Source organism: Nycticebus coucang, chromosome 7, assembly GCF_027406575.1.
Source record: "Nycticebus coucang isolate mNycCou1 chromosome 7, mNycCou1.pri, whole genome shotgun sequence".
In the NCBI taxonomy this organism is placed as follows: Eukaryota; Metazoa; Chordata; class Mammalia; order Primates; family Lorisidae; genus Nycticebus; species Nycticebus coucang.
The window spans coordinates 96,913,492-96,930,043 of NC_069786.1; the positions used below are offsets into that span (position 1 = coordinate 96,913,492).

At 38.1% G+C, this 16,552-nt stretch overlaps 1 protein-coding gene across 1 annotated transcript; it reads left to right on the forward strand.

Moving 5' to 3' along the window:
* The first annotated feature begins 4,476 nt into the window (after positions 1 to 4,476).
* On the forward strand, positions 4,477 to 16,527 carry C7H2orf69 (chromosome 7 C2orf69 homolog). The gene is made up of 2 exons (XM_053596838.1): positions 4,477 to 5,180; positions 14,310 to 16,527. The coding sequence occupies exons 1-2, from the start codon at positions 4,848 to 4,850 to the stop codon at positions 15,132 to 15,134; spliced, it is 1,158 nt and encodes a 385-aa protein (XP_053452813.1). The 5' UTR covers positions 4,477 to 4,847; the 3' UTR covers positions 15,135 to 16,527.
* Positions 16,528 to 16,552: the final 25 nt, after the last annotated feature.

Genomic DNA, 16,552 nt, shown 5'->3' on the forward strand with positions numbered 1-16,552 from the left:
TCCACCTATCAGAATGGCCAGATCCAAACACGACACCACCAAATGCAGATGAGGATTCAGGGCAACAGGAACTCTCATTTACTGCTAGTGAGTATGCAAAATGTTGTAGACACTTTGGAAGATAGTTTGACATTTTCATACAAAACTAAATGTACTCTTATTATTTAAGCCAGCAATTGTACTTCTTGGTACCTAAAATAACCTAAAAACACATTTCAACACAAAAACTTGCACATAAATGCAGCTTTATTCATAATTAACAAAAAGTTGGAAATAACCCAGATGTCCTTCAATAAGTGAATAAATATGTTAATTCTGATACGGAAGTAACTTAATCAAGACAATGGAATATTATTCAGAAAAAAAAGAAACAATCATGCCAAAAAGACAAAAAGGAACTTAAATGCATCTTTGTAAGTGAAAGAAGCCAATCTGAATGTGCTAATACTATATATATAGTTGTTGTTATATATATATAGAGAGAGAGAGAGTCTCAAGCTGTCACCCTGGGTAGAGTGCCATGGCATCATAGTTCACAGCAACTTCAAACTCTTGGGCCTAGTGATTTTCTTGCCTCAGCCTCCCAAGTACTTGGGACTACAGACACCTGCCACAATGCCTGGCTACTTTTTGGCTACAGTTGTCTTTGTTGATTTTAGCTGGCTCGGGCTGGGTTCGAACTGCCGACCTTGGTGTATGTGGCTGGCGCCCTACCCATTCAGCTATGGGAGCCACCTGGGCTAATACTGTATAATTACAACTATATGACATGCTGGAAAAGGCAAAACTACAGAGACAGTAACAAGTATCAGAGGTGTCCAAAGAGGGACAGATGAGTAGGTGGAGCACGGGGGATGTTTAGGGTAGTAATACTGTAATGGTGGGTGCATGGCATTACACATTTGTCAAAACCCATAGAATAGATAACACAAAAATTGCCCCCTAATGTAAAGTATGACATTCAGTTAATAATAATGTTACAATATTGGCTCATCAATTATAACAAATATACCACACTTATGAAAGATAATAATAGGTAACAGGGAAACTGGGGTAGGGGGGTTAATAATGCATAGTGTATAGGAATTTCCAGCACTTCCCCCTCCATTTTCTTTTTCTTTTTTTTCTTTAGTGACAGAGTCTCACTTTGTTGCCCTCAGTAGAGTGCTGTGCTATCACAGCTCACAGCAACTTCCAGCTCTTGGGCTTAGGTGATTCTCTTGCCTCAGCCTCCCGAGTAACTGGGACGATAGGTGCTCACCACAACACCCGGCTATTTCTTTGTTGCAGTTTGGCCAGGGCCGGGTTTGAACCCACCACCCTGGGTATATGGGGCCGGCGCCCTACTCACTGAGCCACAGGAACCGCCCTCAATTTTCTATAAAGTAAAACGATTCTAAAATAGTTATTAACTAAAAATTTATTAAGCAATGTAAAATTCACGCACTTTAATATAAAGTATGAAAGTTGTACTTTAAAAAAGGCTGCTGAGATAATTTTCCAAACCAAAAGTCCAAGGTTTAAAGGACTAGAACCAGGGATTTGGTTCTCATTTTGTTTTCATCCTCTGGTAAGTAGCCAAGTTTTCTTGACATGTCAGGAATATTGACTCCCACCACCACCAATTTTTTTTTTAAGCCTATATTGATATCTGAGGATGGTGGCAGTGTGGGAAATTGGGGTACCAAGTCAAATAGGAAATGGTTACTGAAGGCTTAAAAAATAGTGACCTATGTTGTATGACAGCAAAACAACTGGTAAAACTGCTGCTTGCAGTAACTCAGGAGACACTAAAAACAATGCCTAGTGAAATTTTTAAAAACTTAAATTGCTTTCAAATAATTATAGATTCATGTGCAGTTGAAGAATACAGGAGGATTTCGTATACCCTTTACCTAGTTCCTTGAATGGTAACATCCTGCAGGAGTACAGTGCTATTCTTTTTTTTTTTTTGTAGAGACAGGGTCTCATTTTATGGCCCTCGGTAGAGTGCCGTGGCCTCACACAGCTCACAGCAACCTCCAACTCCTGGGCTTAAGTGATTCTCTTGCCTCAGCCTCCCAGGTAGCTGGGACTACAGGCGCCCGCCACAACGCCCGACTATTTTTTGGTTGCAGTTAGGCTGGGGCCGGGTTTGAACCCGCCACCCTTGGTATATGGGGCCAGCGCCTTACCGACTGAGCCACAGGTGCCGCCCTACAGTGCTATTCTTATTCTGAAATCTGCTTTATTGGGTATTAACTCCTTTAGCCACCCCTTCTTTCCTTTTTTAGCGTTTGCATGATATATCTTCCTCTATCCTTTTAATTTCTACTGGTCTATGTAAAGCTGAGGGTGTTCAGCACTACCTTGTTCTTTTGAGTCCTGAGGTCTGCTGCTGGTCTGCTTCCTTTGCCACCTTTCAGGTCTTATGTTTACTTTATAAATAATGTCAAGTTTTTACTTGTACTTAGCAAGAAGAATAAATAAATATCTAGGTATTCTATCTTCCCAGAAGCATTAATTGAACTTTTTGCATTTCACCTATGGTAAGGATGCTGAAAAGATCAGCTCTAGCTTTGTATGGAAAGATACAGAGCTAAACTAAAGTAAAAAACGGCCAGTTTAAAGCAAAATTTACAGGGAAGACAGAGGGCCTAGTACTTGCGTTAGAAAATAAAACTTTCTCAGGGCAGCGCCTGTGGCTCAGAGGAGTAGGGCGCTGGCTCCATATGCCGGAGGTGGCAGGTTCAAACCCAGCCCCAGCCAAAAACTGCAAAAAAAGGAAAAAAAAAAAAAGAAAATAAAACTTTCTCATCTCTAGTCTCTCCACATAAAATATAGCCTGGTAGTATAGATAAGATCAAGGATATAGATGGCAGCGCCTGTGGCTCAGTGGGTACAGCACGAGCCCCATCTACCAAGGGTGGCGGGTTCAAACTCGGCCCCAGCCAAACTACAACAACAACAAAAAATAGCCAGGCATGGTGGCAGGTGCCTGTAGTCCCAGCTACTCCAGAGGCTGAGGCAAGAGAATCCCTTAAGCTCAGGAGTTGGAAGTTGCTGTGAGCTGTGACACCATAGAACTCTACACACACACAAAAGATCAAGGGTATAAATGTAAGATCCTTCACATAGGTCTCTGAAAGAATTAAAGTGATAACCATTAGCCCTTATCAGGTGGACAAAGGGTTTTGAAGAATTTTAAGGTCATGTTCTCACAGAAATCTGTTCTCAAAGTAAAAGTCTATATTACAAAGAGGCATGTCTTAAAAACAATTGTGTGTTGTGACTTCAGGAGCATAGCATAGACTATAATCAAATACATAGGAAACACAATGAGTAAGTAAATTGTATAGGTATAGTGCTGTTAGAACACCTGAAAAAGAACTGAGAGTATTTAAAAATGGAAAAAGACCTTGGGATCCCTAACTTTCTCTTGCAGAAAGCAGGCTAAGAAAACTAGTCAGTTGCCAACGTGACCTATTTCTTCAGAGGTATTCAAGGTTAATGGAGAAGAAACGGTGTCTCCGAGTGCATTGCCCAGAATCCAGAACTAAAAGTCACAGAATGCAGTGGACCAGGGAGCCACTCATAGAGGGCTGAGCTGGGTGGGTCTCAACCAAGAAATATTACCTTCCCCAGGAGTAGGGGGATTTGTTAACATGTCTAGAGATGAATTTCAGAATTTCTTGGAACAACTCCAGTGAACAAATCTTTTTTTTTGTTTGTTTGAACACTGGTATTTATGTGATTTTCTTGTCCTTGTTTCACCATTGAATATTAGGTGTATGAGGGACAGGTAACTTGTCCTTTTACTCCTAGATTTGCAGAACAAGATGATCTGCCACAACTGCACTTGATGTAGAACTTGAGATTATGAAGTTAAGAGAGTAAAACCATGATTGGATGAGAATTAGGATGTCTTGGGATAGAAGTGAATGTATTTTGTATAAGTGCAGGAGAAAAGAGGAAAAGAAGAGTTCTTACACACTGCCAGATTCAGGGCTGAGGCCCGTATAACAAAAGGAAGACTAATGAGAAAACATATAGATTTATTTAATGTAAGTTTAATATGACACTGGTGACTTCAGAAATGACGACGTGAAGAAAAAAGGAAACCTGTGTATTATTATGCTATATTTGATGAACTGGATAGTTGTGAGAGGTATCATTGGACATAGGAGGTATGATCTAATGGTAACAAACTGGCGGGACCGTAGCAAGGCCTGTTTGTTCAGATTCTTCCCTGTGTCCCTCTTTCCTCTAGAAAAAGAAGGGCATCTTGCATGTGAGGATTTTAGGAACTACTTCAGGGGAAGCTCAGGAAACTCAAGGTCTGAGAAGAGAGAGATTCCCTTTATCCAGGGTATGTAGAAGACTCCCCAGGAATTCCCCTACAGAATTCCTCTACTTACATTTTTAGAACCGCCTCTCTTTGAAGGCTCGAAAGACTAGATAAACTCCACCTGAAAGGTGAACGTACCGAAACAGAAAACTTGGTATGCCCCAAATTTGGTTTACGTTTGAGATTATTGGACAGCAACTATCAGGCCGCTCCTGATGGTGCGCAAGCTCCAGCCACAACTATCGCCCCCTTCTGCCAAGAGTACTCGGTTCTCTCTCTCTCTTCGAACTTCCCGGTTGCGGCAGATTCCACCAATCACAAACGTCCTCCTTCGAGCCACGCCCCCATCTCGGCCCTCCCCCGTCCTTTCCTTACGCACGCTACGCGTGGACGTCAGACTCTGACGTCACCGCCCGCGCCGGCTCCCGCCCAGACAGCTCCCGTTAACCGTTGGCGGCCTACTGAAGTCCCTCCTTCAGGACTTTCCCCAGCCGTCGAACCGCTCTTGTGGCGGCGACCCATGTGGGGGTTCAGGCTCCTGCGGTCGCCGCCGCTGCTGCTTCTGCTGCCGCAGCTCGGAATCGGAGACGCCTCGACCTGCTCTCAGGCCAGAACCATGAACCCCGGCGGCAGCGGCGGGGCGCGATGCTCCCCCTCGACTGAAGGACGCCGCCAGCAGTTTGTGCAGCTGTCCGCTGTGCCGGGAGCAGATCCGCTGCGCAGCAATGAGTTGCTCCTATTGGCAGTGGCGGGGGAGGGACTGGAACGGCGGGACCTCCCTGCGGATCGGGCGAAGGAGGAGCTGAAACCGCCGCCCCAGCATCACGTCCTCTATTTCCCTGGGGATGTGCAGGTAACTGGGGGGGGGCCTATCTGGCATCCCTGCCCTCTGGTGCAAATATGCGGTCACCTAATTCTTTTCTCGTGGCTGCTGCCGGGTTCCTTGCCTCTCCTGTACACAGCTCCACATGCATTCACGGGGGTGGCACGTTCGTTACACCACGAAATCCGAAGCTATCTTTTCCACACTCCTGACCCCTTCTTTCTGGAGCCTCAGGGGATAGGTGTTTTGGAAAGGCTGACCTCTCGGAAAAAGCCAGGTGTCAGTCCAGCTTCGAAGAGGTGGAATTTGAGACACAGGGAGTGAGACACATTGTGTGTGTTCATTCTATTACATGGTTTCTCAGAGGAATCTGTGTGTGTGTGTTGAAAGGAATTAAATTAACTTAGCACGTAGTGTTTAAAAACGTGGGCAGTAATTAAAAAGCAAACACAATTGCAAAGGTATGACTCAGTAACTCTTTAAGAAAGGAGTATGTGTAGAAGGAAGTAGAACAGTAATTGCTAAGCATGTCAGTATTTTGATGCTAACCTAAATGTTGTACTTTAGCTTTTGTGTGTGATCTTTATTATTGATTTTATAGCTGTGGGCAAATATCCACAGTTATGTTGACCGGGAAGCTGGATGTTAATCTAAAACTGCATTGTCTAATATGGTAGCCATTAGCTATATGTAGCTATCTAAATTAAAATTAAATATCTTTATCTTAAAGTTAAAAATCTAGTTCAGTCATATTAGCTGTATTTCAAGTGCTCAGTAGCTACAAAATGGCTTGTGTGTACTGTAGTGGACAGCACAGATATAAAGCATTATCATAGAACAAATCCATCATCATAAAAAGTTCTGTTAGCACTAGTGTAGATGGGAAAAGCTAGAACATAGCTAGATGTGTTTCTTATACAAACACTATTCTTTTTGAAATTGATGTTTTAAAATGATATGCTTAGAAACTTTGTGCTCTGTCAAATGATAAAATAATTGACTATCAAATCACAACTTGGTAAGAGATAGAAAATTGATTTATTTTCTATGATTTTTATGATTAGTTGACTGCTAATAAAAACTATGAAAAAAACTAGTATTTAAGAAAAAAATATAATTTACTCATTTGGTGCTGTTGTGCTCAGATTGAGAAAACAGGATGTGGCATTTCTGACAATGACCTCCAGAGATCTATGGACCAAATACTGAATGTGTTCCTATAATGATGATGGTAGTGATAGTAATGGTAATTAACATTTATTGAGCACTTACTGAGTGTCTTTAAAGTGTGTTATCCAGAATATACCAGAAGTCTTTAGAAGCAGTCTAGAAAATCCTACATACACTTTGAGTGTTACATTCTTTTGTTTCTATATCATTCATTTCTCTATTAGCCTTTGGACAGTGATAAGAGTGCTCTAGAAACCTTAAGTCTTTTAGAGAAGAAAATGTATACAAAGGCTTTTGATGCCTGTTTGCCTGGATTTGAATTCTGATTCTGAACTTACTAGCTATAAAATCTCTCGACAATTTTTAAATCTCTGTATTGCAGCTCCCTCAACTCTGTAATGGAAATAATGGTTTATAGGGTGTGTCAGTGTAGATTATGTATGGGAATACTCAATGAGTTCTGGTCTTGTCTCATCTTTCTGGTGATTTTTTAAATTATTGGAGGACCCTACCTCTTCGTTCTTGGACTTTTCCTCTGTCCACTATTAGTCCCTTAGCAGTGACTTGAAGTACTACCTGAACCATGTCAATTGTTTGTCCAGCCTAAACATACACACCAAACATTAGATTTACTAATCTTATGCATGATTATTTCCTTAGAGATATCTTAAATGTAAAATCTCTGGAGCTTTACCCCTGTGCAGTCTTCCTCATCTCAGTTGATGGAAACCACCTTTACAGCTGTTCAAGCTAGAGATCTTGAAGTCATCCTTGTAGACTTCTCTTTCATACCTCATATCAACAAATCTAGTGGCTTCACCTTCTCATTCCACCTAAACTGATAATAATTCTTTAAAAGTGCAAATCAAATCATGCCACACCTCTGCCTAAAACTTTTCAGTGACTTCTAATGACTCTCAGAGTAGGAGCCAGAGTCCTGTGGATATCCTACAAGGCTTTTCACTGTCTCTACTTTTCCCCACACTGTTTCCTATCTGAATTTGTCTCCTTTTTCTGTTTTACATTGTTGCAGCCTCACTGACCTTTGTATTTCTCAAGGCACACTTCATCTCAAACAAAAGCTTTGAACTACTTCCTAACAACTTTCCTATATATATCCATATGTTCATTACCTTACCTTTTACAGGTCTGCTCAAGAGTAAGCCTCTCACTGAGGCTTTTTCTATTTTATTAAATAATCATAGTTTACACAGGCTTCCTCTCAACTTTTTTTCTTTACTTTTACCTATTTCATTTACTATATTAGTCATTTTTCATTTTGGATTTTGTTACCCTTGTACTACTAAAATGTCAGCTCACATCTGTTCATTGGTGTATCTGTAATGTTTATGGCTATCACATAATAGATGTTCAGTAAATAACTTTGTTGCATGAATGAAAATACGGCAATTGCATGAAGTACCTGATATGTGTTGCTATTATGCAAAATGCTGTTAGGCTGATTTCCTTATCTATATTTTTGTACTTGGTTCTTTTGAGCCAAATATTTATCCTTAATGAAAATTTCCCTGTTAGATAGATACAGTCCATCATTTAGCCTTGATCCTTTGAGAAACTTTATTTAGGTTTGTATCATATATAGATTAAAGAAACATTCTTTATAGGCTTATTTTTAATGTGAATAACTCTTGACCAGAATAGAGCTAAACAGACTTGTAAAATACTAGCGACTTTGCTTCATCTTGACATTGATTCATTGTTTGGTGTTAATTGAATCTGGTTGTCAATATAATTTTAAATCCTAATTACTTTCCTGATCTTTCTTTTGCAGTTATCTTTTATTGTATGTTACTTTTTTTTCTGTACTTGCCCTTCATCATTTAAATTGCAGGAGAGCTGAGGCCACGGTAACTTATATTTCTTTAAATCACTGTTTTTCTTGTCCATCAGTAATTATTTTGAAGGGAGATCAGGATTTTTTTTTAAGTAGGTGCTTTCCAATTTTGACTTATCTTTTTATCTTGTTATTTTATTTTATTTTATTGAAAATAAATAATTTTCTTGAGTCTCACTTTGTCACCCTCAGTAGAGTGCTATGGCGTCATAGCTCACAGCAGCCTCAACCTCAGCCTCCTGAGTAGCTGGGACTACAGGTTCTTTTCATAACACCCAGTTATTTTTAGAGACAGGGTCTCACTCTTGCTCAGGCTGATCTCGAACTCCTGAGCTCAAGCAATCCACCCACCTCAGCCTTCCAGAGTGCTAGGATGACAGGTATGAGCCATCATGCCTAGCCCGATTTTGAGTTGTCTTTTTAAAGCCTCAGGATATACAGAATTATATTAATGTCCTTTCAGTTTAAGAGTACAATTTGATGAATTTTGCCAAGTGTTGCAATTACGTAACCATCACCGTAATCATGTTAGAGGAGCATCTCCATCACCCTAAAAAGTAGCCCCTGTGCCCTTTTGTAGTCAGTTCTCTTTTTCTAGCCCCAAGTAACCACTGATCTACTTTCTTTCATTATAGTTTGCTTTTTCTAGAATTTCATTAATTTGGAATCCTATAGTATGTAGGCTTTTGTGTCTTATTTCACTTAACACAGTGTTTTTGAAATTCATCTTTATTGTTGCCTGTGTCAGTAGTTTGTTCCTTTTATTTATTGCATAGTATTCTATGTATGAATATATAATTTATCATTCAGCAGGTTATAAACTTGGCTCATTTTTAATTTTAACTTTTAAATATTTTGCTTTCCTAAAGGGTGGGTAGACCATATAGATGATCATACTCTAAGTGATACATCCTGGTTATGTACCCTGGAGCCTCCTATGCTGTCATCAGGCAGTTGGGTCCTTTTCTGATTATTCTAGCCTGCTTATTTGGTATGTGTATTTTTTGCTCAGCAAATATGTCCCCATGGATCATTTTTGGTAGAGATTTATTAGTCCATTTTGTGCTGCTAGCACAGAATGCCTGAGATTGGGTAATTTATAATGGACAGAAATTTATTTAACTCGTGATTCTCCTGCAGTGTGGGGTGTTCACATTATGGGGCCCACATCTAGTGATAGTTTTTTTGCTGTGTCATCCCATGCCAGAAGGTAAAAGGGCAAGAGAGCATTAAAGAGAGGGAGGGTCCGAACTCATACTTTTTTTTAGGAACCTACTCCCAAGATAACAGCATTAATTCATTCATGAGGGCAGAACTCATATGACCTAATAATCACCTCTTAAATGCCTCCCACCTCTCAACATTGTTGTGTGGGGATTACGATTTCAATACCTGAACTTTCAGGGACATGTTCAAATCATACCAGAAGTATAGCTTATACCCAATATAGCTCTCTTTTTTTCTGCTGTAAGTGTGGACCATCTAGCTTAAATTTATCATGCAAGTCTCCAGGATGTCAAGTTTTCCTAAAATTGTTTTGCATGTTACTTCACTTGTGGTATGGAGTGGACCTGTAAATTTTTATGGGTCAGTAAAAATCTAACTGGAGTAATAAGCATCCCTTAATCTCTCCAAGAGATTGATTCTCTTGCCACCTGCCTCACTGGGATGAGAAGAAGCATTACCTTTATCCCTTTAGGATATAGGGGTAGCAAATGTATTGCATTCCCAACTAGGATGAAAACTCTTTCCAAAGGGAATCCCTGTCTTCCCTTAGTCTTTAACTGCAGATTGACCATGGGTAATAGCTTGGGTTGTAGAACCAGTTTTAGTAAGTCCTGTGGGGATATCTGGTGCTTCATTTTAGAATATTGAAATACATTTCTGTTGTTCTCAGATCTGGGCTTCGACACAACAGTAATGATCCCATTTTTATATTTTAGTACATACAGTTTCTTAGTGTTAGCATTTTCTCTCCTCTGATCATGTAACCTGGAGTTCATAAGGAAAACACCAGGTTTCTAGAGCACCTTCCAGTGGTAGAGACTAAACTGAGAGTCAAAATCTGGATTCATTTTGGCTTATTAGCTAAATCACTATACATATGATAGAAATTATTATAGTTTCTGGGACCAGTTTCTTTTAACTAAAAAAAGGATTTACAGGAGTCCTTCCTGACTCAAGCTCCTAAGATTTTATGATAATTGAATGTATTATAATTCTGGATATGTAAATGGTAACAGCAGAATTCATAAAATATCAAATGATAGCCTTCTGGAAATTAAAATTTGTAACATATATGGCAAACTATTAATCTTAAATATAACTTGTAAGGAGTTAAACATCAGAATGGGAAAATTATCAAAGAGCATGAAACAGATAATTAATAAAAGAAAAAAATTCACAATGTGAGGGTGTTCAGCGTGCCCCCTGGGTGAACAGTTCAGCTACAACTTGAATTTTACCTTAGCATTGAAAACAAGATAACCTAAACATTTGTATCCTCAGTATTAATCTGAAATTTAAAAAAAGAAAATAAAAGAATGAAAATTGTCAATAAACAGAAAAACATTTAACCTGATGAGGAATCAAAACATGCACATTAAGTCATGAGTAGAACATCATTTTACCCCAGTAGCAAAGATTTAAAAAATTAATGCATATGCAAAATAATTTTTTCCAACACAAATGTAGCATAGCATACTGAATTTTTAGCCCTTGTTTAACCCGAGTACTCAGAGCTGCCTCCTTTCTTTTGAATCAGAAATAAATATTCTTACACATATTTATTTGTGTGTATATCCCGTTATATCAGTGAGATAAAATACCTAGAAGTGGAATTACTAGGTCAAAAGAGAGGTGTATTTAAAACTGATACAGTTTGTTACTGTTGGAAATAAGGAAGACTCACATTATTTTTCTTTCTCCACATTGTATATCCAGTCCTTTAGTCTTTATAAATGCTGTTGTTTCTACCTCTAAAATGTATTAGAATCTAACCACTTCTTAGCACCTCCACTTCTGCTACTCAATTCTGGTCCTAGCCACCTTTTCCTCTCACTGGAATTATGTTCCAGTAACTTCTTACTGGTCTCCCTGCTTCATCTGTTGCCCTTGCACACATTGGAGTCAGAATAATCCTTTCAAAACGTCTATTAGCCCTCTGCTCCAAACCCTTTTTGGTGAAAGCTGAAGTCCCCATGGTGTCTGACAGAGCTCTCAACACCTCTCTCTGCAATCCTTTGTGATCACTTTTGCTCCATTCATTCCACTAGAGGCGCATGGGCCTCTTTGGTGTCTATTGGTTATGTCCAGCAGACTTGCAGTTCCTTCTGCTTGAAATATGTCCACATTGCTCACTCCCTAGTTCCTTTGGGTCCTTCTTAACTAACACTTTATTGGAGAAGCCTTTTCTGACCATTCTGTGTTAAATAGTAATTTTCCACCCTCCAAAACTGTACACTTCTTTTACCCTGCTTTATTTATTGTATTCCTTTGTACTTAACCACCATCTAATTTATGTTTTGAGCTGCCCAGTGTGGGAGCCACAAACAACTTGTGGTTATTGACCATTTAAAATGTTAGTCTCACAGCTTCATTTGACTAGCCTTTCAAAAAAATATTGTTAGTCCAATTAAGGAGCTAAATTTTTAATTGTATTTTATTTCAGTTAGTTTAAATTTAAAAACTGATACTCAGTTCAGTTCCTGGAAAACTTTTAAGTATATTTAAAACAACTTGTGTATGTAAATGTATATTTTCAACTGTAAATTTTGTGAAAGCTAAATTCAGATCAAGTATTTCCAGTGAAAAATTAGCATCAAAATTGAGATGTTCTGCAAGTGAATGCACACTGAATTTCAAGAAATTAGTAAGAAAGCAGTATGTTAATCTCTTACTGATTTTTAATTTTGGTTACACATTGAAATATTATTTTGCTATTACTTAATATATGACTTAATAAAAGTCCTTTTAATAATTTGATATTATTTAATATATGTGACTTAATAAAAGTGACCGTTTAATAAGGTATAAAAAAAGGTATAAAACCTTTTTTTAAATGTGGCTATTAGAAAATTTTACGTGTGGTTCAGTTATATTTGTTAAATAGTGCAGCTGCTGTATATACTTGTAGAATTTATTTATTGTGTTTCTGCTATAAACCCTCCTCCCACATACACCACACACCCTTTTACTTCCGTAGGCTGGAGTACAGTGGCCAGTGGCATGATCATAGTTTACTGCAGCCTCAAACTCCTGAGGTCAAGCAATACTCCTGTCTTAGCCTCCTGAGTAGTTGGGACTACAGGTGCATGCCACTATGCCTGGCCACTTTTATTGATTGATTCATTGTTTGGTTGAGTGTATAACCATTGTTTGGTCTTGCTTTGTTTCACAAGCTACTTTTGAACTCCTGGCCTCAAGTGGTCCTCCTTCAGGCTTGAGCAAATGTGCCACTAGGCCCTTCAAAATGAATATGCTCCATGTGTGTAGAGTTTTAGTCTGTTTTATTACCTGCCCAATCAGTTGGCATCCAGTAGAATTTTTTTTTAGGGAAGCATGAAGCAAAGTTTATTGAAAAAGATAAGGGTAGATTTACAGTGTAAGAGTAAGAAAAGGCTTATAGAGCAGGATACATTCACCAGACACCAAACAGACCATGATTGTCACAAGGAAAAGGCAAAAAGGCCTATGAAATAAATTTTAATGAATTGCCCCCCTTAAAGCCACTATGAATAACAATTAAGAGGAAAACAAAATTTATACATATATCTTAATAACTAAAAAAAAGTTGTTTATATAGAGTGAGTGCTTATAAATAAGATCCAAATACAAAAGGGCAAAGGTTATGAACAGACAAGTAGAAAACCAGTTGGCTAGTAAGCATATTTACAAAATTTCAGCTTCATCCTAGTTTTCAATAAATTCAAAATTGAATGAATCATCAAATTTCATATACCTATGAAAATAAAAAATTATACATACGTCTCTGAAAGGCAGTTGTGTAGTTTCCATTACCAGTCTTAAATTATGAATATTCTTTGACCTAGTTTTTCCATGAATTTGTTTGATTGACAATCTAATTCTTGTTGCCCAGGCTAGAGTGCTATGGTGTCAGTCTAGCTTACAGCAACCTCAAACTTCTATGTTGAAGTGATCCTCCTGCCTCAGGCTCTTGAATAATGGGACTATAGGCAGCTGCCACAGTGCCTGGCTAATTTTTCTATTTTTGTAGAGATGGTCTCACTCTCTTGCTGTGGCTGTTCCTGAGCTCAAGTGATACCCCCACTTCAGCCTCCCAGAGTGCTAGGATTATAGCCATGAGCCACCACATGACCATAGGAGTTTAGTGTTAAGGATATAATCACTGGTATGTACAAAGACTTTTCTGTACTGTTCATTTCAGCTTGGTTGTAATACCAGAATTGAAATCATACATACTGTTCATGTTGCTAAAGCAATCCAAAGAGGGAGGGAGGATTGCAGGATGGCAGCTAAGGAAAATTTAAAATTCTGTTGCTCAAAAAGTCTTTATTGCCGGGCATGGTAGGCTCACTCCTGTAATCCTAGCACTCCAGGAGGCTGATGCAGGTGGATTGCCTGAGCAAGAGCTGTCTAAAAACAGCTGGGCGTTGTAGTGGGTGCCTGTAGTTCCAGCTACATGGGAGGCTGAGGCAAGAGGATTGCTTTAGCCCAAGAGTTTGAGGTTGCTGTGAGCTATGATGCCACAGCATTCTACGAAGGTAAGAAAGTGAGACTCTGTCTCAAAAACGAACAAAAAAAAGTCTTTATAATGACCCAAATTTATATTTTTAGTTGATGTGTTAGGAAAATCAGTCATATGTACATACTAAATAAAATTTATTAAACATATCAATAATCCTTCTAAATTGCTTTATTTTAAAAATTCTTAGTGTTTTATGTAGGACTGTTTTATTTCCCTGTATCTTGATGCATTTGATGCTTAAACTGAAGAAGTTCAAAATCTTGTAATAGGAAAGTAATGACAGCTTTCATATCTAGTACATTAACCATAAATCTGAACTTCCACCATAATAAAAAGGGGAAACTATTTTGTTAGAAATAGTCTTAAATATGTATTTAATGCTTATTTCATCTCTCTTACCTTTCAGAATTACCATGAAATTATGACTCGTCATCCTGAGAATTATCAGTGGGAAAACTGGAGTCTAGAAAATGTTGCCACCATTTTAGCCCACCGGTTCCCCAGTAGCTATATTTGGGTGATAAAGTGTTCTCGAATGCATCTGCACAAATTCAGCTGCTATGACAATTTTGTGAAAAGCAACATGTTTGGTGCTCCAGAACACACTACTGACTTTGGAGCTTTTAAGCACCTTTATATGTTATTAGTTAATGCTTTTAATTTAAGTCAGAATAGTTTATCCAAGAAAATTACCAGTATTTGGAATAAGGACTCCACAGCATCTAATTGTAGGTCCAATTCCTCTCATACTACAAACGGTTGCCAGGAAGACAAGGAGAGGACCTGTGAAAATTTTGATGAGTCTGCCATGAGTTTTTATCCACCATCACTAAATGACGCATCTTTTACTTTGATTGGATTCAGTAAAGGTTGTGTGGTTTTGAATCAGTTGCTTTTTGAATTGAAAGAAGCCAAGAAAGACAAGAACATAGATGCTTTTATCAAAAACATAAGAACAATGTACTGGCTAGATGGTGGTCATTCTGGAGGAAGCAATACTTGGGTTACTCATCCAGAAGTCTTGAAAGAATTTGCCCAAACAGGGATTATTGTTCACACCCATGTAACACCTTACCAAGTACGTGATCCAATGAGATCTTGGATTGGAAAGGAGCACAAGAAATTTGTTCAGATACTTGGGGATTTTGGTATGCAGGTGACGAGCCAAATTCATTTTACAAAGGAATCTCCTTCCATAGAAAATCACTTCAGAGTTCATGAAGTATTTTGAGATTGCAAGAATATTAATGTGCTTGTTTAGTGGAAGAACATAAGCACTTTGAGTGCTATAAATTCAAGTAATGAGATGTAATTCATAGATGTATTGTCAGTTTGAGGGATATGGGAGAGGCATACATTCCTAAAATATGAGTGTAATGTGCAGTGGTATTCTTGTGAATGTGAACAGTTTTTAATTTGGATTTGGTTAGAATTAATTAGAAATCTAACAAGATGGTTTGTGATAATCTAATGAGATATAGAACCATTAAAAGTGAAAGTTATAATACAATTCTTATGAAAGGTAACTAAAATTGTTTTTGTTGGAAGTTGATTTTCTGAGTAATGTTTTAAACTAATTTTAATGACATTTTCACCATGGTTAGCTAATGGGCACTCAAAACTTGAATGGAAACCCTTCCTTTTTCTTCAAACAAAGCAAAGACACGTTTTTCATCTTTTTGCAGTAACTGTACTCTGCCTCTTATGTTTCTAAACTTACGGACTAATTCTTTAATGTGCCACAAGTACTTTTTTCTGGAGAGTCAAAATGTATTTGTTTACAAATATTCAAGAATGTCCAGTAGTGTAAAGCTGGTTTTTAAAAATATAGCTGGTATGGTAGCATGTGGCTGCAATACCAACTACCTGGGAGGCTGTTGCTTGAGCTAAGGAGTTAGACTATAATGTGCAAGGATTGTGCCTGTGAATAGCTACTCCCCTACAGCCTGGGCAACACAGTGAGACCCCGTCTCTTAGAAAAATTACATTTAAGCACTGTGGCATGATTTTTAATTGACAGTTTTAATTGATTATTTTGGGTAAGACATTTTGGAGTTTCTTAAATCTTGGCCGAAAACCAGTTGTTTTGGAAAGTTGGTTTAAATTGAGTAATTATGCACATTGGATAAAAATGTTCTACAGGCAAATTTCAAGTTTTTCATTGTATCAGTCTTTTGAAAGAGATCAACTTAGGTAAATAAATATATAATGCTCTGTTGGTTTGTGCTCTATTGAGCAGGAAACAGATTAATAGATCTAAGGCAATGTTTCTCCAGAAGCATGATTTTATCTGCCAGAAGAAAACAGCTCTCTTTGGCCAAAATGCAAAATTATATTGCTAAAAGAAAAGTTACAAGGAAAAGTTTTAAGACACAAATGATTTAATTTTGGCTCACAAACTGAATTTGCTTAACACTGCTACATAATTTGGGTGAAGTTTCCTTCTGCCCATTTTTCATGACCTACATAAATACATTTTGAGAAACCAATATCTAATGAATGTCAACCAACGTTGAAACATAATTGTGTGTTTACAGTAAAAGATGAGCAGTCACTTTATTAATACTTAGCTTTGGCAGGTCATGAAATAGCTAAGCAAGGGAGTAACATGCTGCTTTACAACTGAAAAAATAAGACATTGAAGCTTAG

What these genes read in the sequence shown, in the direction of transcription:
- C7H2orf69 (XM_053596838.1), top strand. Translation starts at nt 4,848, where the DNA reads ATGTGGGGGTTCAGGCTCCTGCGGTCGCCGCCGCTGCTGCTTCTGCTG. An exon ending in ATTTCCCTGGGGATGTGCAG is followed by an intron (nt 5,181 to 14,309) that starts GTAACTGGGGGG and finishes CTTACCTTTCAG; the next exon opens with AATTACCATGAAATTATGAC.